Source organism: Puma concolor, chromosome A3 (assembly GCF_028749965.1).
Source record: "Puma concolor isolate L17-30 chromosome A3, mPumCon1.1.hap2, whole genome shotgun sequence".
Lineage (NCBI taxonomy): Eukaryota > Metazoa > Chordata > Mammalia > Carnivora > Felidae > Puma > Puma concolor.
This window is the reverse complement of record NC_141669.1, coordinates 35,420,338-35,443,781: the sequence shown is the minus strand read 5'-3', so window position 1 is coordinate 35,443,781 and position 23,444 is coordinate 35,420,338. Positions and strand designations below refer to the sequence as shown.

Genomic DNA, 23,444 nt, shown 5'->3' with positions numbered 1-23,444 from the left:
CCCCAAGAAATCGTGTTTTAAAAAAATTACATGAATTCTCAGTTCATCAATTTTACACTCATTTTGAAGAGTAGATTTCTAACGTAAGCTGATAAACCTAAAATTTTAATCTGAAGATTTATATATTCTGCAGACTACAATTCCTTTAAATGCTGTAATGACCATGAATTGCAATCTATCCTCAAATTCCCAGTACCCTCAATGCCCTAAATGAAATACGTAATTTCAACAGGACTCACAAATGAAGAGAATGAAATGCAGGATTAATGGCTAGCAATTTTACAAAGAGTTAATATCTGAAGAATAAAATTACTGTTGGTTAAGTCAACTTTCTATTTTCAAGAAAATAAGTTACTTACTTTTTCTAAGTTTTTCTTGAAAAAAATTTTATTGTAAAAATTATAGCTTGTTTTAAGGGGAAGATCTTTATTATTTTTTTAAAGTTTATTTTTGAGAGAGAAAGAGACAGAGCACAAGCAGGGGAAGGAGCAGAGAGAGAGAAGGAGACACAGAATCTTAAGTAGGCTCCAGGCCTGCATCAGCCCAAAGCCTGATGTGGGACTTGAACTTGAACCAGATCATGACCTGAGACGAAGTTGGATGCTTAACCGACTGAGCCATCGAGGCACCCTTAAGGGGAAGATCTTTATATCATATAATGAACTCCTTGTAACAATTGTATTAAAATGTATGGTCACTCGTAACCTAGTGACCATATTCAAATTTGATAACCTACTACAATGACAGTAAATATGGCATGATAAAAGCCCTTTCAGAAAACCAATAATGATATAAAATCAGAAGAAAGTAAATGAGATTCAACAAGATTGGGGGGAAAATATATCATTGTTATCACCATCTCAACAAACAATATTACCAAGCTCTCAACACTGTGCCACATGCTGTTCTAAATGATTTACAAGTACCACCTTGTTTAATCCTCAAGTTGATGCCACATGGTAACTCAGAGACAGACTTTTCCAGAGGCTGGGAAGAGGGTGGCAGAGATCTTGTTCAGGACACAGAGACATCACATACTCTCTCTTCCTGTGTGGCTAGAGTCTCAAGTGCCAGCAAAGCCCCGTGTTTGTGAATATTAACTTAAACGAAGGCACAAAAACTGTCAAACGTAATTTCTTCTGGAATGTTGAGGGAAGCTCAAAAAGATTTGTAGCATAGCAATAAATCACTTGTCTTCTACACAACCTGGGCGGTCAATTTCACGGAGAGTTTTATGCCCTCAGAAAACCCAGGGACCCAGGAAAAACAACAATGAGGTGTGGTCTGGGGACCCACTGCAGTTCCATCAAATTCTATATTCTTGGGACAGGTACATCGGCAATTTGTAGTTATGCCTGTATACCCTCTTCTTGTCAACAGATAACCCCCTGAAGCAGTACAGATAGGTTTCACAGTATTATTCCCATTGTGGATGAGGAAACTCAGGCACGGGAAGGCTACATAACTTGTAGAAGACTAAATGGATCATAAGCTATAGGTCCAGGGGGAAAAAAAACAACCCAGAGAATCATAAAAGTATATCCACTTGTACACCCATGTTCATAGCAGTATTATTCATGATAGCCAAAACGTAGAAGGAACCTAAGTTTCTATTGAATAAACACAATGTGGTATATGTGTACAATAAAATACTACGCAGCCTTGAAAAGGAAGGAAACGATGACACATAGGACAATATGGATGAACCTGAAGACATTATGCTAAGTGAAATCAGCACGTCACAGAAGGGCGAATACCGTGTCGTCCCCCTCCAATGAAGTACCAAGAGTAGTCAAAATCACAGCAACAGAAATTAGAACGGTGGTTGCTAAGGGCTGGGGAATAGGGAGTTGTTATTTAATGAGTACAGAGTTTCAGTTCGGGAAGACGAAAACATCCTGGTGATGGCTGCACAAGAGTGTGAATACTTAATGCGAGAGAACAATATGCTTAAAAATGGCTAAAATGGCAAATTTTTATGTTGTGTATATTTTACCACAGTTTTTAAACAAGTATGTCCAGTGCCAGAAACTTTCTGTAACTCCTGGTCTTTAGACCGTGTGTGTTCAGCTCTGGTGACACAATGAAATTATTTTCAAATATATATCACTTGTAGTGATGAGATGCATTCAAAAAAGACCTATTAACATGCTAGATAACATTTTAATAGAAATAACATACTCCAATGACCTATTTTAATAAGAACCTATTGTCTTATGTCCCAGAGAGAGAAACTAATTTATTCATTCTCAGAGATTTACTGAACACCTAGTAAATATATCCCAGGAACTATGCTTGGTACTGGGAATTCAACAGTGAGGAAAAACAGGTATGGTCACTATATTGATGAATACTACAAGCTGATATGTAGGGAAGGGGAAGAAGAGAGAGATACACGTTAATGAAATAATCACAAAAACAAGAGTTTAATTACAAATAATTAACATGGAGGAATGTTGTTGTGTCTCTCTCCATGAGCACACCACAAGAGTAACCTGCCCTAGATGGATAGATTAGACACAATTTGAAAACAGATTAAGAGTCAATTAGGTGGTGGGGCACCTGGGTGGCTCAGTTGTTTAAGTGGCCAACTCTTGGTTTTGGATCAGGTCACGATCTCACCTTTTGTGGGTTCGAGCCCAGCACTGGGCTCTACACTGTCAGGGCAGAGCCTGCTCAGGATTCTCTCTCTCTCCCTCTCTCTCTGCCCCTCCCCCACTAGTTAGTTCTCTCTCTCTCTCTCTCTCTCTCTCTCTCTCTCTCTCTCTTTCAAAATAAATAAATAAATTTGGGGAGCCTAGGTGGCTCAATTGGTTAAACGTCCAACTTCCATTCAGGTCATGATTTTGTGGTCCATGAGTTCAAATGCCACATCAGGCTCTGTGCTGACAGCTCAGAGCCTGGAGCCTTTTCAGATTCTGTGTCTCCCTCTTTCTCTGCCCCTCCCCTGCTCACACTCTGTCTCTGTTTCTCTCTCAAAAGTAAACAAACATTTTTTTTTTAAACCCTTAAAAATAAATAAATAAATATATAAATAAGTAAATAAATAAATAAATAAGAGTTAATTACATGGGGCTGTGAGAGCATCCAACCAAAGGGAACTAAAGTTGCAAAGGTCCTGTGGCAGGAGACAGACCACAGAATCAAAGGAAGGCTGGCTGGGGCCCAGAAGACATAGAGGAAAGGCTGGGGTACAGGACAGGACAGACTGGCCAGGCAAACCCCCACAGTTTTTTTTGACTCTTTTAAGGATCTGGGTTTTTATCCTGAAAGCAATTAAAGGCCAGTAAGGGGCGCCTGGGTGGTGCAGTCGGTTAAGCGTCCGACTTCGGCCAGGTCACGATCTCGCGGTCCGTGAGTTCGAGCCCCGCGTCGGGCTCTGGGCTGATGGCTCAGAGCCTGGAGCCTGTTTCCGATTCTGTGTCTCCCTCTCTCTCTGCCCCTCCCCCGTTCATGCTCTGTCTCTCTCTGTCCCAAAAATAAATAAACGTTGAGAAAAAAGGAAAAAAGAAAAAAAAAAAAAAAAAAAAAGGCCAGTAAAAGGATGTAAGATAGGAGACAGCAAAATAAAAATTGCATTTTAAAAAGATCAGATAGAATTAGAGATATTCCAGAATGCAGTCTTCTCCCTAGGAAATCAACACAGCCTGACCTTTCTCAGAACCAGACTCAGCATCAAAAATCCTGTTTCTAGTACTGAGTCTGTCAGAAATTAAATATGAATCTTTATGGAAGTTACTTCACCATTATCTCTAATATGATCTCTCCTGGAAGATTTTTGAGGCCCCCAAACAACTCAAAAAACTCTTTTTCTCAGATCTTTTCCTCCAACTTGCTTTAGTCCTCAGAGTTCAAGGAAAAGAGAAATCTAGCACTTCTTTAATTACCTGTTTTCCGAGACTGAGGCTATGCTCTGGCGATAGCTCCCTACCAATGCACATGGCACCCTCCGCCCCGTAACAGGCCTGGCCCTCCACCAACTACCTACAGACCACTTCGGGGTTTACTGTGTTCTAAAGAATTTTGTTTCCACAATGGGGCGAAGGGAGGTCAATGTAGGTTGTAAATTGTTTTTTTCTTTGCATATTGTACAAAGGACACTTTACATCTTAATGAAATGAGGGTGAAATCTAGGAAGCCTCCATGACAACTTAAGTGTTGTAACAATTATAAATCTTATCATGTTTCTTAGACTAGCACTGTTTGAAATTCAGTCTAGCTAAGATTGTAACAGGTCTCAAAATAAGGAAGTCAGACCTAGCAATGTGCAGGCATCTTAATTACCTGCTCCCAAAACATTACTGGTGATTTGACAAGTAGCATGTGGAGTCTAGGATAAACAGATACTTCAGATTAAGAATGCTGACAGTCAGCTGCAGTCCCTTACAGGAAAAGCCACAGTGAAAATCACCTAGGAGAGACCACTGGAGTTCCCACAGTTCTGTAACCGTGCCCTCTCTGCAGTAAGAAGTCTTCAGAGAAAGTCTGGTCATCTGATGGAGAAAGGTACTAACCACATCTGTATAGGTCTGAAAACACTGAAAGAAAAATAAGAACCTGATTCTCCAAATTCAACTGAATGATGAATCTAATTTTCATTTATTTTTTTAAATCTAATTTTCGGGGCGCCTGGGTGGCTCAGTCGGTAAAGCGGCCGACTTCGGCTCGGGTCATGATCTCACGGTCTGTGAGTTCGAGCCCCGCGTCGGGCTCTGTGCTGACCACTCAGAGCCTGGAGCCTGTTTCAGATTCTGTGTCTCCCTCTCTCTCTGACCCTCCCCCGTTCATGCTCTGTCTCTGTCTCAAAAATAAATAAACGTTAAAAAAAAAAATTAAATCTAATTTTCATTTCATGGTACAAAACAACTTACCAGCTTCTCATGATTTTTGGAAAATAATCTGCAAAACTCACATTATCAATGTACAAGTAATCAACTTTTAACCACTCCCACTCATTTCCATACAGGTGCCCCAGGATTTTATATGTTAACATCAAAGAGGAAGGCATGAAGCTACGAGGCAAAGAGGACTAAAGGTGCAGGACATGGCATCTGAAATCACAAAGTGCATCAATTTCCTCCTGCTTTTGTGACTTCTGAAAGATACCAATTTCATGGCACTGAAAGTAATCTAGACACAAGAGCAACATATAGAAAGAGTCCAAGTACAGCTGAACCTAGCGTCCGTTAGAGCAGGAAACCAAAGCATTTCAATGTTGCAGACAGAAGACCAGATCTTCAGCGCTGCCTAATCCGATGCAAACAATAACAATGATTTTTAAACCCAAGCCATTTTAAGGAGAGTGAAACAAAAAAGATGTAATCTGGGAGAGAGAATCTCAGGTAGGAGTCAAGAACAGATCCAAATCCTGTCTCTGAAACTGAAACCAGCTGTACAAACATGACAAACACAATTCCCTGAGCCTCTGAGTACACTTCTGCTTTAAAAAGTAACAATTACAGGGGTGGCTGGGTGGCTCAGTTGGTTAAGCGTCTGACTCTGGATTTCAGCTCAGGTCTGATACCAGGGTTGTGGGATCGAGCCCCACATCACATCGGGCTCCACGCTAAGCACAGAGCCTGCTTAATATTCTCTTTCTCCCTCTGCCTCTCTCGCCCACTCCCGCACTCTCTTTCTCTCTCTAAAATAAAAAGAAGCAACAATTATAGTAGTAAACAATTTAAGATGGTAGATATAACACAAAGTGTCTTCCTAAGTGCTGAATACTAAAAGAAAAAAAACAGAAGAAATGCAAACATTGGAGGGTGTGAAAGCATCCAGCCAGAAGGAACATGTAGGCAAGTGCTGCAAAAGATAAACACAAAATGATGTTTAAACTAATTAAGGTACATAGGTTGTGTTCTCTTTAAAATGCTTCTTTTATAACCCGCCTTCACTGACAGAAATAAATACCGAATCTTTAAAAACTCTGCCCTCTTAGGGGGCACCTGGGTGGCTCAGCTGGTTAAGTATTTGACTTTGGCTCAGGTCATGATCTCACAGTTCAGGAGTTTGAGCCCCACATCGGGCTTTGTGCTGACAGCTCAGAGCCTGGAGCCTGCTTCGGATTCTGTCTCCCTCTTTCTCTCTCTGCTCCTCCTGAGCTCGTGCTCAGTCTCTCAAAAATAAATAAACATTTAAAATAAAATAAAGACTCTGCCTTCTTCCAAAAGAAATTCACCCGCTGTCCCACCAGTCACCACCAGTGGGAAGCAGAGAGTTGCTGCAGCCCGAAGCAAAAGCTCACATACCTGCTCTTCACCTGTTCACACCTATCTTCAGGCAAATCAGCCCCAACTATCAAAGAGCTCTGTACCATCTCAAGAACAGGTTCTCCCTTGTCACTCCTCAGAGGGTGGAGGGAATCTGCTGCACTACAATAGGGTGAGCATCCCCAGTTATAATCTGGGAAGCATTATCTCAGAAGATGAGTGTTAAACCATAAGAGAGTAGCTATGTAAGTAACAGTATATCTATACAAGGCACAATCACACAACATTAAAAAAAAAAAAAAACTGGGGCGCCTGGGTGGCGCAGTCGGTTAAGTGTCCGACTTCAGCCAGGTCACGATCTCGCGGTCCGTGAGTTCGAGCCCCGCGTCAGGCTCTGGGCTGATGGCTCAGAGCCTGGAGCCTGTTTCCGATTCTGTGTCTCCCTCTCTCTCTGCCCCTCCCCCGTTCATGCTCTGTCTCTCTCTGTCCCAAAAATAAATAAACGTTGGAAAAAAAAAAAAAAAAAACTTTCCAGATTCTCATGATGATATGAAAAAGTATTTATTTTATATTGTTAGGGAATATGTGGTGGGGGAGGCAAAGTACAAAACTCTGATTTAAATGACTTCCACTATGTGTTAAAAAAAAGTTCACATGGGGGCACCTGGGTGGCTCAGCCAGTTGAGCATCCAACTTTGGCTCAGGTCATGATCTCACGATTCGTGAGTTCGAGCCCCATGTTGGGCTCTGTGCTGACAGTTTGGAGCCTGGAGCCTGCTTCAAATTCTGTGTCTCCCTGTCTCTCTGCCCCTTCCCCACTTGTGCTCTCTCTCTCTCAAGAATAAACATTAAAAAAAAAGAAAAAGAAAAAAAAACGTTCATGTGGGACTTATCAGCTTTTTATAATGTGGTACTTGTGCAGGGACAGATCAACAAAACAGAGGAGAAGAGATAACAAATCCAGAAGCAAGCCTAAGCATATCTAAAACCTTGAAAAAAGAGGAAGGAAGGATTACAAAATCATGAGGACAAGAAATTCAATAAAAGGTATTGAGATGACTATTTTCCATATGGAAAAAAAGACTCCTATACCTCATTCAAGTCTCAAAAATAAACTCCAGATATATTTATAATCATGAATATGAATACTATTTTTAAACTGTTAGAAAAAAACAATGACACAAGTGAAGAATGGACAAAGGATATGAATCTAAAATACAAAGAAAAACCACAAAGAGTCAATAAACAAGAAAACCTGCTTAACCTTATTAAGAAATACAAATTAAAATGAGGGAAGCATCAGGTTAGTAAAAATCTTAGTCTGAAAATACCCAATGTTGAAGCCAATGTAAGAAAATGGATGAGGACAGGAAAACACTCATTGACTGCTTGTGGGATTATAAATTTCTACCAGGGCACCTGGGTGGCTCAGTCGGTTGTGTCTGACTGTTGAATTCGGCTCAGGTCATGATCTCACGGTTTGTGAGATCGAGCCCTGCATAGGGTTCTGCCTTAACAGGGCAGAGCCTGCTTGGGATTCTCTCTCTCCCTTCTCTCTGCCCCTCTCCATCACATGCTAGTGCGCGCGCACACACACACTCTGTCTCTCTCAAAATAAACACACATTTTAAAAATAAATACATAAATTTATTTTTGCCTTGTGTAGAATAAGTTGGCTGTGTTTGGGCAAATCCAAAGTGATCAGTGCCCTATGAATCACTATGAATAACTATTCCCATTCTAGTTATGCCAGAGAGTTCACATACACACTCACAAAGGGTATGTGTTGGGATTTTCAATGCAGCATTATGGGTAGTAGCAAATGAAAAATGTTTTGAAGGAGTCCAAATGTTCATCGGAAAGAGAATACATAAGTAATGTGGTGTAGTATTCTATGAAGGAGTACTACAAATACTACCCAGTGGTTAAAATGAGTGAACTAGGGGTAAAAAAAAAAAAAAAAATTAGGGGCACCTGGGTGGTTCAGTCGGTTAAGAGTCTGACTTCGGCCCAGGTCATGATCTCACAGTTCGTGAGTTCAAGCCCCGAGTCAGGCTGTGTGCTGACAGCTCAGAGCCTGGAGCCTGCTTTGGATTCTGTGTCTCTCTCACTCTCTCTGCCCCTCCCCAGCTCATACTTGTACTCTGTCTCTGTCAAAAATAAATAAACTTAAAAAAAAAAAAAATAATAAAATAAAATAAAATAAAATAAAATAAAATAAAATGAGTGAACTAGGTATGTGTTTATTAACATGGCTAGAGAGCAGTAAGAGGCAAAGAGCAAAATGTCACAGAGTAAATTGAAACACATGCAAAACAAACTTTATGTTGTTTTCAGACACACAAGTACATAGTGGAACCAGAAAAACTAGACACACAGCAAATCTGTCATAGTGGCTGCCTCTTGACAGGAGGCAAGGGTGATGGGCATTAGAGGTACAGATAGAGGACGCAGAATAGGACTAGGGAGAGAGTATTAGAAATTATAATTGTTGAGATTTTTTTTAATCCAAAGAACTAAAACACTAACATTTGTTTTGGGTGGCTCAATACATTATCCTCCGTACCGTTCTGTAATTTGCGGGTATTACTGTTCATAATACACGAAGAGTGGCTGAAAGGAAATATTACGAAATGGTAAGAATATTCCACTCTGGATAATGAGTACAAGACTTTTTTTTTTTTTTTTTTTTGCCTGCTGCTGTACTAAATTTTGCAATTTTTCATAATAAGCATACACTAATTTTATAATTGGGAGAAAAATCTTGAATGTGGAAAAATATACAGGTGGTGATTAGATTCCACATTACTTTGGTTCGCATAAATATCTGTTGACAGGATTCTGAAGGTTTTTACAAATGTGACACTTGTACTCTCACATCTTTGGTAAAGTACAACCTCTAAACAACCAAAATATAAACCTATTTTGAAACCCTGAAACTTTTATAGAAAACATTAATGTACCAATGGAGAACAGAACTTGCTTCTATGAACAACATTCTAGTCTCGAAGAAAGCATAAAGAGAGGTGCTCCATGATGGCTACGGACTGTTCATGCTTTCACCATTATCTATACTGTAAGAAAGCACTGTAAGAAACAAATTTGATGTGAATTCTGCATGAGTTTTTACATTACTGCAGTATTTCGTTGAAAGCATTTCAAACTGGAACGTAATGAGAAAGTAGTAAAACCTCTCACTGTATTCCACTCCATCAGAAAACAAAATTGAGGGGCACCTGGGTGGCTCAGTCGGTTGGGTGTCAACTTCAGCTCAGGTCATGATCTCACAGTTTGTGAGTTGGAGCCCCACATGGGTCTCTCTGTGCCGACAGCCTGGAGCCTGCTTCTGATTCGGAATCTTTCTCTCTGCCTCTCCCCTGCTCACACTCTGTCTGCCTGTCTCTCTCTCAAAAATAAACATTAAAAAATTTTTAAAAAGGGAGCGCCTGGGTGGCTCAGTCGGTTAAGCCTCCGACTTCAGCTCAGGTCATGATCTCGTGGTCCATGAGTTCGAGCCCCGCATTGGGCTCTGTGCTGACCACTCAGAGCCTGGAGCCTGTTTCGGATTCTGTGTCTCCCTCTCGCTGACCCTCCTCCATTCATGCTCTGTCTCTGTCTCAAAAATAAATAAACGTTAAAAAAAAATTAAAAACAACAACAACAACAACAAAATTGAGACTTTTAGGAGTGGACTTGAGGAAACCTGTCATGAGGTACTGAGTGCCGGTATCCTAAGTAACAAGATTTGGATTAGCATTGAAGTACCTGAGACAGAAAAGAGTGGTCAGATTTTGGATATATTTTGGGGAGAGAAATTCCAGCACTTTTTGATGTATTTTATTTGGCAGTGATTATGGCCTGAAGAGGTGAAAGGAAAACATGATTGGAAAATGTATTTCTTTACACTATAAAACTCTGATAAATTTAACAGGAAAAAAATTATTGCTCACGTTTTTCTGCATACTCTGGGCAAGACTGCATTTGTAGTCATCATCAGCAGAGCATAGTAATGACTTCTTTTTTTTAGTTTATTTGTAACATTTATTCATTTTTTGAGAGACAGAGGGAGACAGAGTGTGAGTGAGGGAGGGACAGAGAGAGAGAGGGAGACACAGAATCTGAAGCAGGCTCCAGGCTCTGAGCTGTCAGCACAGAGCCCGACACGGGTCTCAAACTCATGAACTGTGAGATCATGACCTGAGCTGAAGTTGGACACTTAACTGATTGAGCCACCCAAGTGCCCCTTTTTTTGGTTTATTTTGAGACAGAATGAGAGAGTAAGAGAGAGAGAGAGAGAGAGAGAGCGAGAGAGCGCAAGCGGGGGAGGGGTAGAGAGAGACTGGATGTGAGCTCAAACTCACAAACCATGAGATCATGACCTAACCCAAAATCAAGAGTCGGACACTTAACTGACTAAGCCACGCAGGCACCCCCACAGTAATGACTTTAAAGAGAATACCTAGATGGGAATGCAAGCTGGTGCAGCCACTCTGGAAAACAGTATGGAGATTCCTCCAAATACTAAACATAGAACTACCCTACGACCCAGCAATTGCACTACTAGGCATTTATCCAAGGGATACAGGTGTGTTGTTTCGAAGGGACACATGCACCCCCATGTTTATAGCAGCACTATCAACAATAGCCAAAGTACAGAAAGAGCCCAAGTGTCTGTCGATGGATGAATGGATAAAGGAGATGTGGTATATATATTCAATGGAGTATCACTCGGCAATCAAAAAGAATGAAATCTTGCCATTTGCAACTACGTGGATGGAACTGGAGGGTATTATGCTAAGTGAAATTAGTCAGAGAAAAACAAAAATCATGACTTCACTCCTATGAGGACTTTAAGAGACAAAACAGATGAACATAAGGGAAGGGAAACAAAAATAATATACAAACAGGGAGGGGGACAAAACAGAAGAGACTCAGAAATATGGAGAACAAACTGAGGGTTACGGGAGGGATTGTGGGAGGGGGGATGGGCTAAATGGGTAAGGAGCACTAAGGAATCTACTCCTGAAATCATTGTTGCACTATATGCTAATTTGGAAGTAAATTTTAAAAAATAAAAAATTAAATTAAAAAAAAAGAGAGAATAACTAGAAACTAGTATTCAAAAGAGACAGGATGGATAACATAGTGTCATGAGTTATGGTGTATCCAGCATTAAATAAATAGCTGCAGAGGCAAGAAGATCTACATTATTTATAATAAAGCAGCTGTGAAGAGATATGGTATTATGAAAAAAACAAAACTGAAACTTTTATTACGTGTAATGAATATCGGTCAAATAACCTCACCAAAACTCACTTTTCTCATCTGTAAAATGAGCACGTTATCATGCTTGTCTCAAAAGGCTGTGGCAATCATATACAGAAAGTAACTTCAATCGGCAAACATCTGGGGCGCCTGGGTGGCTCAGTCGGTTAAGCATCCGACTTAGGTTCAGGTGATGATCTCGTGGTTCATGGGTTTGAGCCCCACACTGGGCTCTCTGCTGTCAGCACACAGCCTGCTTTGGGTCTTCTGTCCCCTTCTCTTTCTGCCCCTCTCCCACTCATACTTCCTCTCAAAAATAAACGTTTAGAGAAAAAAAAGAGTTCCTTCTCACATTAAAAACTGTAAAGCACTATATTTGATACGTAACGATTTAAGTACATAGATAGAATATGAGGAAAAAAGCATACAAGTGAAACGAGATGGGTCAGAATGTTTTCCCCAGAATATTTTTTTATTGTTTCACACCTATTCCATCAGCAGCCATTCATATTCGTCGCAGCTCACAAACATAAGCGGTGACTTAGGATGAGACACTCTACCCCCAGTTAACCAATCAGCCAAGTCAAATCAACCTAGCAGTCAGCAGGGCTAAGAGCCAGAAAGCTCTTTCAACAGAAAGCTCTCCCATCCATAACACTGCTATACTGGCTTTAAAATTAAAGTAGCAGAGGGAATAATAACCCCTAAATTTCAAAAAGCATCTTACCAGGGTGATGTCTCGAGAAGCTGCAGCTGCGCTCATATGCAAACTAGGCTGCCTCACAGAACTGCTGCAATCAAGGGCTCGAGCAAACGTCCCAACAGCACTGAATAATCCACAAAAACAAAGAAGAAAAATTAAGGCAACATTATTTTTTTATACTTAAAAAAACACATTTGGGTAGTGCGTGAAAATTGTAAAAGTCAGTGCTAAGGATCCAGGGGCTGCGAGCTGAGGTCTGAGTGTGTCTCAGCCTTGTCTGCAATGGGCGTGTGGCGCCTTGGACAAGATGCCTCAGTTTCTTCCTGTGTAGAGAACAGTGGTGGCCAAGAAGTGCACTACGTTTGTCTCTGCTACAGTTCTTTTCTGGGGTGGGGGGCGGGGGGGAGCTCGTTTCCTTCTTGCTCTTGGTGTGGTCATTTAGGGAGGATCCCCCGGAGGGGACTGCACTAGGCAATCTGCCTCGGGGACTTAAGAGAGAGGGGGACAGCACACTACGAAACCAAACCTCTTAAGCATCTAGCAGTCTCAGAAAGTCGTCATTCCTGAGTGTAATGGCCTCCGAGAGAGGAGGTAATCCCCTAAACAGGCAGTGGGGAATTATTTCCCATGTCCTTTTATGGTTGGGGCTCATCTTGGTCAAGACTTTTCTTTACACAGGAAAACAGGTAAATAACAAATATAGCTGTCAGGTGGGTATGTGCTATGGAGAAGAAGAAGAAGAAAAAAAAAGAAAAGTCAAACAAGTTCTTAGATGTTTGAGAATCAAATATCCAATGAAAAGTATTTTCTTTAAGATTTAAGCATTGACAAGCCAATTAACTATATATGGGTCATTATAATGAAATTGAGAAAAAGTGATTTGTGTGCCATAAAGAAGGGAAAGATCTATCATGAAATGCCATGGAGCAACCAATTTGGTATTCAACTGTGCTCAAAAAATGAGACGTAAGTGAGCTGCAGAGTTTGACTATTACTGCAAAACAAGTTCTGACCACTTTTTTTTAGCCTAAATTGTGAAATCCCAGGAACATTTTTACCTTGAAATGAGGTATCATCAATTGTAGCAATTCTTCCTATAAATAGGGCTCAAGATGTAATAGATTTCCACTTAAAAAACAAAACAATTACCACAACACTTTTTTTCACTTGATGATTTAGAAGGCCTTCCCATAAAGCATGAAATAAACGTTTAGACCTGCTGCTTGTTGTATTTTATTTTATTTTATTTTAATTTCTTCTCTCCCTTTGTTGTGTTTTAAGCATGTTAGCTGAGGAAAATTTTTTAATGTTCTGATTAACATAGAACACACATGCATAAAAACACACATTGCACAGCTATGCAGTAACTGCAAAGTGAAGCCATCCATGTCACTAACACCCAGCTCAGGGTACAGCAACCGCACCCCAGTAGACTCCTCCTGCTCCTTCCCAATCTGTAATCTCTCCTTTGTCCCAAAAGAGAACCACCATCATGGATTCTAACATCATGGGTTAGTTTTGCTCATTTGAAAACTTAGCAGAAGCACATACTATGTACTCTTTTCACATGCAGCTTCTTCTGTTCAAAATTATGTCTGTGGGCTCACCCACACTACTGGTTATAGAGGCGTTCATTCATTTTCCTTGCTACGGAGCATTCCTTTCTATGATGCCCCCTCCCCCTCTGTTGTTGATGGACATCAATGCCCAGTTTGGGGCTACTCTGGGTAGTGCCATGAATGCCATCTGTATATGCAACTTTTGGTGCACAGGTGTATGTATGCAATTCTGCTGAGTATACAGTCAGGAGTGAAACTCAAAGGATGTGTAGGTCAGATGAGAGCAAAGTGGTTATACCAACTTACACTCGCACCACCACAATAGCAGGGTGCTGGTTGCTCTACCTCTTTACCAATGTTTGGCACTTTCAAATTTTCACCATTCTGGTGGAATGTGCAATGGTATTTGATTATGGTCTTAATTTGTATTTTAGACCATTTAAAAAAACAAAAACAAAAACTGAGGGGGTGCCTGGGTGGCTCAATTGGTTGAACATCTGACTCTTGATTTCAGCTCAGGTCATGATCTCAGAGCCCTGGGATCAAGCCCCACATCGGGCTCTGTGCTGAGCATCCAGCCAGCTTAAGATTCTCTCTCTCTAGGGGCACCGGGGTGGCTTAGTCAGTTGAGTGGCTGGCTTCAGCTCAGGTCATGACCTTGTGGCCCATGAATTTGAGCCCCGCATCAGGCTCTGTGCTGACAGCTCAGAGTCTGGATCCTGCTTCAGATTCTGTGTCTCCCTCTCTCTCTCTCTCTGCCCTTCCCCGACTCCACTCTGTTTCTCTTTCTCTCTCTCTCAAAAATGAATAAATGTTAAAAGAAAAAAAAATTAAAGATTCTCTCTCTTTCTCTAAAAAAAGAAAAAAAAAATGAAAAAGGCACCAGGTGCATCTCCTTGGTGTCTTTCATGCCGGCTTGAAGGAAAAAGGAAAAAACAAAGAAAACCAAATTTGAAACTGCAATGTCTACTAAATAATCCCAGATCTGGGTAACCTGCCTGGAGTCTAGGCCAGCGGCTCCAACAAGGATTCATTTCCACTCTCAAATCTTCAATCTCCTCGATCTACTGACTGGCTTCCCCAGCAATGTACATCAGGTCTCCATCCGAGCACCAGTGGCTAGGTGTCTGAGTGCTGGAGTCCAAACGCCTGGCTGCTGACATGACATGTGACTTCCATGGTGCCAGGCACCATGAACAATGCTGTCACGTCAACTGTGCTGTCATGTCAGGGTGCGGTGAGACCCTTTTATCCTTTGGGTCATGAAGAAAGTTCAACAGAAAATTAGAGAACATAATGAAGACCCTTGTGATCACATCTGTATCTACTGGGTTCTAATATTTTGCCAGACTTGATTCATTGTTTAAGGAAATAAATATTAGAAATGTTGTTAGAGCCTCCTATACACATCTCCCACATCATACATAGACATGACATACATATTCATCTATATGGCCATTAATGAAAACATGGTTTGTTCATGGTATAACTTTTTAAGTGATCATACTGTGTGTACCCTCACTCAACATTAGTTTTGAGATTTATCTCTTTGCTATATATCCCTCGAATTCATTTTCATTATTGAATATACTTCAATTCACTTACCAAGTGCTTGTTGACATATTCTTAGGGGTTTTTTTCCCCAATTTTCCACTATTTACACTGCTATGATACACTCACTTACTTGCTGCTTTGCAGTAACTCCGCCATGAATATCATTTACTTTTATAATTGAAACAATAAAAATACATTTTTTAAAAAAAAAAAATTTTTTTTTCAACGTTTATTTATTTTGGGGACAGAGAGAGACAGAGCATGAACGGGGAAGGGGCAGAGAGAGAGGGAGACACAGAATCGGAAACAGGCTCCAGGCTCTGAGCCATCAGCCCAGAGCCTGACGCGGGGCTCGAACTCACGGACCGCGAGATCGTGACCTGGCTGAAGTCGGACGCTTAACCGACTACGCCACCCAGGCGCCCCTAAAAATACATTTTTGTCCCATTCATTTTCTCAAAGGGTGTGTGGTGGGTCAAGTGCAGGAGAGCCAGCCAGTCAGGCAGCCAGGCTTAAGGCTCTCAAAGAAAGTTATACGCTTAGCAACAGGCCCTCCTCATACGTGGGTGCAGTAAGAGGAAGGCAAGATGCACATCATTATGGACACCTGAACAATCCCCATCTAGCGTAAAAGAGATAACTGCTTTAATTAAAGATATGGGGATTCAGGTGATGAATTTCATCTTCATACTGTTCTGTAGTGCCCAAAGTTTTACCAGAAGAAATTATTATTTTCTTAATCGGTAAATTAATAAATATATTTTCAAACAAAAACTAACAATCATACTTAGGAAGTGGTATGATACATATTTCGGCTTTCTTACTTAACTAGAAAAAGAATACAACCAATGGAAAAGGTAGAATACAAAGAAAGAAACATACATACACCTATAAATTCTTACAAAAAGAAATTTCTTGGAGTTGGGGGTGGTACAGTTGGTTTAAATGCCCAACTCTTGATCTCAGCTTAGGTCATGATCTCACAGTTCGTGAGTTTGAGCCTCGCATCGGGCTGTGTGCTGACCCTGCTTAGATTCTCTCTCTCTCCCTCTTTTTCTCTCTCTGCCACGCCCCCGTTTGTGCGCACGCGCTGTCAACTAAAATGAACAAACTTAAAAAAAAGAAAAATGTTTAAAAAAAGAAATTTCTTGACTCAACAGTGCCATACTTACCGTGCTACAACTAAAAACTGGTCAATCTGTCGATCTGTAAGTGGGCTATTTGGATCCCAGACTTTAACTTCCAATTTGGACTGTTCCCTCTCATCGGATTCTCCTGTCCGAGAACAAAGGAAATGGAGTCTTGTTACTTAGCAAGGCAACCATTGCATTCCGTCGAGGACTGTGGGCACTACCGCGTTCAAAATGTGGTACATTCTTTCAGCAGATGGACAACATTTTGTAAAGTGAACACTGATAATAATACAACGAAACCAACCACAGCAGATTTTCATTTAGTTAGTAACATGTATTTCCTGGGTACTTGCATGTGTGAGGCACTAAACCTCATGCTGAGGGATATAAAAACAAAACAAAAAGCACGCCTGCTATGAGACGCTTTCACTGGTAAAACTAACACATAAGTAAGTAACTATGATACAAACGAAAAGAAACGTGTCATAAGGACATACAGAAAAGGCTGTAAAATTCTGACAATGAGAGGAATCACTTCAGACAAGCTAGGGAATGATGTCATAAAGGGTGTGGTATTTCTGCTAAGAACTGAAGGCTCTGATTGCACCAGCAGGGAGAAGGACTTAAAGTAAGAAATAAGAATGTGAGCAAAGTCATGTGGCTTTAAGATGTGACAGAAAAACAGCTCATTTTGTCACGAGCACATTAAAGGGAATGGGAGTAGATAACTAAAAGAAGGTTACGAACATAGTACTGAAGATTCTACACAGATTTTACTTCGAGGCAATGAAAAGCACCAGCCTTTTCAGTAGGAGAGTGGCAAGACCAGAAGGAAACTTCATACCTCACACTTAGCAATGGTATGTGATGAAGACAAAATATAGTGCTGACGCTGATGACAGAGAGCAAAGACAGGAGACATGTGTAGCAGGTAAATGTCAAGTCTTGAGAACTGCATGCATAGCGTCGGCATTAACAGAAAGCAGGAATGCTAGCAGGGCTGAGGAAAAGACTGACAATAACGCAGGATGCTTGCTTTATTTTAGGAATCTCTCACAAGGAGATAGAACTGTCAGGCGGGACTCAATGTCAAGACAAAGGATAGTAACGGAAAAGAGATGTGGGAGGCAACTGGAAGTCCGATTTACAGCTACGGGTTTCTTATTAGGCTGGGGACTGATTTTGGCTTTGTTTAGCTTTTGATTTATGAGGCAGAATGCCTTGCACTGACTGATACACTCTGAAGCTAAACATCCCTGGTGACAATCCTAGGCTGTGAGCCTCTAATGTGCTCAGTCCTAGCATAGGAGCAAGCAGGAATCAGGCTCAACAGGAGAAAGGGGTGGAGGAGGGTGGCAGGGACCCAGCCTTTCCACCTGCAGTCTCCTAAGTCAGCCACTGCAGTCAGGGTGGGGCTTGCCCTGCCTTGTTCAAAGGCAGGTAACCACAGAGCCAATCTCCACCCCCAACATAAAGAAGCACAAGCAGAGCAGAGCGAGTACTAGATCTAAAGTGTTTGAAAGGACTTTCGTTTTCATTGTTTGTTGCTTACAATTCTCAGCAACCTAAGCCAAGACATTCAACATCACCTCACAGTTAAAAGCCAAAAGATTTGCCAACTGTATGAAACTTGAGAGTAGAATCACACAATTACACTTCCCTGTAATCTTCAAAAAATAAAACTTAAGATAAATAATAACAGTACGAAAGATAATAATGGTAAATAACACAGGATGATTAAATGATGATGGTATCCAGTATTAAGCCCCTGTCACATTATATACTCCAGAATGTAATGATAAAACTGGTATTTACGTTTCAAATATAAGTTAATTAAGTTGACACATTTCAATCCCACCCATACATTCTACAGCATATAGCAGAAAGAGAATTCTGTGTAAGAATTCTAAACAGGGGCACCTGGTGGCTCAGTCAGTTAAGTGTCTAGACAACTTTGGTTCAGGTCTTGATCTCACGGTTTGTGGGTTCGAGCCCCATATTGGGCTCTGCGCTAACAGCTCAGAGCCTGGAGCCTGCTTCAGATTCTGTGTCTCCCTCATTCTCTCTCTGCTCCTCCTCTGTTTGTGCTCTCTGTCTCTCAAAAATAAACAAACATTAACAAAAATATAGCAGCAACAACCACAACAAAATAATAAATATAGAAATGTTCCTGGGGTGCCTGGGTGGCTCAGTCAGTTAAGTGCCTGACTTCGGCTCAGGTCACGATCTCACAGTTCGTGAGTTCAAGCCCTGCATCGGGGCTCTGTGCAGATAGCTCAGAGCCTGGAGCCTGCTTCAGATTCTGTGTCTCCCTCTCTCTGCCCCTCCCCCTCTCATGCTCTGTTTCCCTCTCTCTCTCTCTCAAAAATAAATAAAGATTTAAAAAAATTAAAAAAGAAATGTTCCTGGGGTGCCTGGGTGGCTCAGTGGGCTAAGCATCCAACTTTGGCTCAGGTCATGATCTCACGGTCCATGAGTTCTAGCCCCACGTCGGGCTCTGTGCTGACAGCTCACAGCCTGGAGCCGGCTTCGGATTCTGTGTCTCCCTCTCTCTCTACCCCTCCCCCACTCATGCTCTCTCTTTTTGTCTCAAAAATAAATAAACATCAAAAAAATAAAAAAAAATTTAAATGAAATTTTCCATATCTTGGGGTGCCTGGGTGGCTCAGTTGGTTAAGTGTCCAACTCTTGATTCTGGCTCAGGTCATGATATCACAGTTGTGAGATTGAGCCCTGCATCAGATTCTGTGCAGTAATCTTTGGAATGGTCTTGGTGACTGTGGTATGAGCCAGAGATGGGACCAAGACTACTGGTCATGTTCACGCTAGTCATTGCAATAATCTCACCTCACTCTTTCATTTATGATTATCCAGGCAATCAGTCCAGTCCCAGTCTCATCCCACACCAGCTTACGTACATCTTCCTAATCTCTGAATTCTTAAAAAATGTATTTACCAACTAATTACATGAATGTATATATAGCACCTTTATTTTTGCTTCATAAATTTTTTCATAATTTTGAAAAAAATGTAGATTTAGCAATGATTTTAAATGTGGTATCCCTAATCCTCCAACTACTTCAAATTTTAAGGTTTCTATTAAATATGGATGAAAGAAGAAAAGAAACAAAAAAAAGAAAAAGAAAAAGAAAAAAGAAAATTCAGACAAAGTACTTCTTCAGTATAATCACCTAAAAGTACATAATAGAGTTCAAAGACTCTGAAGAACTAAAGCTATATGGAAATCATCTTATAGGCTCTTTCCTGGATAATTGAAAATATTCTTTGTTCTAAACACAATTCATTTTCTTTGCACCAATCATCAGAGTACAATACTTGTCATGCTATTATTAAATTCAGAAACACACAAAGATGCCATTAGTCACCATTTTTATTCAATATTGTTCTCAAAGTTCTGGCCAATGTTTTACGTTATCAATCAAAGGAATGATGAGTTACTAGAGACAAATACTGTACATCATTTACGTGTGGGATCTAAAAAAGCAATACTCATAAAAACCAGAGAGTGGAACAGTGGTTACCAGGGGCTGGAGTGTAGGGAAATTGAAAAGGGAAAGATGTTGTTTTGGGATACAAATTCCAACTACTAGAAAAGTAAGTCCTGGAGATCCAATGCATAGCATAGTGACTATAGTCAATAATACTATAAACTTCAACGTTGGTAAGAGACTAGATCTTAATTGTTCCTGCAACAAAAAAGAAAGGATAATTGTATGATGTGATAGCGGTGTTAGCTAAGCTATAGGTAGTAATCGCATTGCAATATATAAAGTCAGCAAATCAACACTCTGTACACAAACTTACACAATGTTATGTGTCAGTTATATCTCAAGAAAAATATCTTATAAAAAATAAGTAACTAGAAAATATCTATATAAAAGTAACTAGAATGGCACAATAAAAATAGAACATAAAAAATCCAGTGCCATTCCAAAGAAAATATAATGTAAAAAAAAATTATGTTTTTGTTGCTGTAATAGAAAATATAACACTAAGAAACAAAACTGGAGTTATGTTTATATAAAACAAAACTTTTAAAGAAACTTTCAAAGAAGATAACTTGATTAAAAAAGAGGAAAGATTTAAAATCCTAAGGATATCATTTTTGTACAAGTATACCAACAGGCTAAATTTCACAAAATTTACTTTGAAAGCCAATAAAATAATTTGAATAGTAACCACCACAAATCCAAGAATAATAATAAAAGAATTAACTAGGGGCACCCAGGTGGCTTAGTCAGTTAAGCATCCAACTCTTAATTTTGGCTCAGGTCATGATCTCATGGTTCATGAGTGAGTTCGAACTCCACACTGGGCTCTGTGCTGACAGCAGGGAGCCTGCTTGGGATTCTGTGTCTCCCTCTCTCTCTCTGCCCCTCCCCACTCCTGCTCTGTCTCTCTCTCTCACTCTCTCTAAAATAAACATAAAAAATAAATAAATAAATAAATAAATAAACAAACAGGAGGAAATGGGAACTTAGAGGGTTTAGTTTTCCCAAGGTGACTCAGCTAAACATATTATTGCCAGGTTTTGCACAAACCTACAAACCCACAGTCATTTTAGTTTATTAATTTAATGTTACTATAATACTTTTTTGCAGTTACAAATTTTAATGAATATGTAAAAAGATTTTGTTGAAATTTTCAGTATTACAGTGAAATAATAATTTAAAACTTCCCACGTTATGACATCTTTTTCAATGGGAAATTCTCCAGGTGGTTATTTCAAACGCAACAGAAGATTTAAAATCTCAAAGAAACCTTTATCTTCCCTTGCAAACTACATACTGGTCTTTCCAGATCTCAAGAGTTTGTTAGATGGTGGGTAGCCATAAGCGAATTTTTAAATTCTGAAACTACAAAAAGATTTATTCACTAGCAAGACAAATGCCACAACAACGTCTTAGAATCCCAAGACATTCACAAACAAAGCAAGCCTGTTATATATTCTGGCATGGTGTTGATGCTGCCACCTACTGGGGGTATTAATTCAGGTTCTATATCCCATGCCAATGCAAATTGGAATATGGCCACTGGTCAAAATGTACCCACTCAAGAGTATCAAAAGGGTTAGTAAACACAGACTCTGGCAACTCCTAAACATCTGTTGAGTGTGGTATTTTCTGTATTTAATTTCCCTGCAAACAGGCACTAGCTATGTATATGATGGTAATGTCATATTTTCCTTTTTTTTTTTTTTAAGGTTTTATTTATTTTTGAGAGAGAAAGAGAGAGACAGAGACAGAGCTCGAGTAGGAGAAGGGCAGAGAGAAAAAGGGAGACACAGAATCTAAAACAGGCCCCAGGCTCTGAGCTGTCAGGACAGAGCCCAATGTGGGGCTCGAACCTGTGAACTGTGAGATCATGACCTGAGCCCAAGTTGGTGCTTAACCGACTGAGCCATCCAGGAGCCCTACAAGAACTATAACTGTTGGTATACCCATTTGTCACCCTATACCCTCTTCCCTGAAAATATATTACTTACAAAAAAGGAAGCTCTTTATATCTTGCATCTAGTTAGTTGCCTGATTACAAGTGAGATGAAACATCTTGGATATGCTAAATGCTTTAGGCTCAAATAAGAATCCAACGTGACTTCTTCATTTATGATGAAAAATGTGGTGTTTTTCTTTGTTACAGATGAATACTTACAGCTAACAAATTATAAACTTAAAAATAAACTTAATGAGAAATGTATAGAATCTATATGACTAAAACTATATTGAGAAAAAACATTAACATAGGGAAAGGGAAAGAGAGGGAGAGGGACAGAGAGAGAGAGAGAGAGAGAAGTGAACCATAAGAGACTCTTAACTCTAGAGAAGAAACTGAGGGTTGATGGACAAGGTGGGTGGGAGACAGGCTAAATGGTGATGGGTATTAAAAAGGGCACTTTTTGTGATGAATACTGGGTGTTATATGTAAGTGACGAATCACTGAATTCTACAACTGAAACCAATTTTACCATATATGTTAAATAACTTGAAACGAGAAAGAAAAAAGAAAAAAGAAAAACAAAACCACAAGACCCAAAAGTAGCCTTGAAGAAAGAAAAAAAGACATCCCTTATTTCTAATTAAGACTTTTCAAAACCATCAAAAGTCTGTTCCCTCTAAATTAACTGAAACTCCAATAGACATACTTAAGAAAGATTCAAGCTGATAATAAAATTCATTTGGAAAAATAAGAGGAGAATTAGCCTCACCAGATATTACCACACACTACAAAGTCACTATAATTAAAACAGTGAGTTATTAGAGCATTAACAGGCAAACAGACCAGTGGGACAGAATAAAAATCTCAGAAACAGACCCATGTAGAGACAGAGAAACAGACTCAATATTATGAAATGACCAGTCACCTCCCAAAGGAATAAATAATATTAATACAATTTCAATCCGAATTCTAATGAAATCTGGAGGGAAGAATTTGACAAACTGATGAAAAACTTCAACAGTCAGGGGGGAAAAATCTCTGAGATGAGACACCTCCCCACACTGACACACACACAGAGGGTATTTTAAAGAACAATGAAGGGAAACTTGTTCTATAATAAGAGATAGATAAACTTGGATCTATCACCTATTACACAATGAAACATTGAATACAATTTCATGGATCTATATATACAGTAGCTACATAACAAACTGGAGAACATGTTAAATTAATAACAGTGTTTAACAATGGGCAAAGAGGGATGATCTAAGGGACTACTTTTTGTTTTTAGTTACTTGCACTTTCACTTTCACTTTGCAAATTATTGCACAATTTGCAATAAAGTAATTTTAAAAACTAAAAACTGGGAAGAAGCAAAGAAAATACAGTGGAGCCCTCATTGTTATACTATGTTGCAAAGGGACTTCGTCAAAGACACCTCTAACTGTGTGGTTTATCTGGCGATTCTGACTATATGATGAAGAGACATGACTCAGAAAGAAGCACTGAACAGCAGCCTTTAGCATGTAATTCTCTCAATCCTGAGAGTTACTGGGGTATC

At 39.9% G+C, this 23,444-nt stretch overlaps 1 protein-coding gene across 1 annotated transcript in view; it reads right to left on the bottom strand.

Annotated features, from left to right (window-relative positions):
• MTA3 (metastasis associated 1 family member 3) overlaps positions 1-23,444 on the bottom strand; it is a 146,907-nt gene that overhangs the window by 32,689 nt on the left and 90,774 nt on the right. The window contains exons 7-8 of the mRNA XM_086700470.1: positions 16,466-16,568; positions 12,205-12,304 (exon numbers count right to left, since the gene is read on the bottom strand). Coding sequence (XP_086556596.1) covers positions 12,205-12,304; positions 16,466-16,568 — 203 coding nt within the window. The remainder of the gene's footprint in view (positions 1-12,204; positions 12,305-16,465; positions 16,569-23,444) is intronic.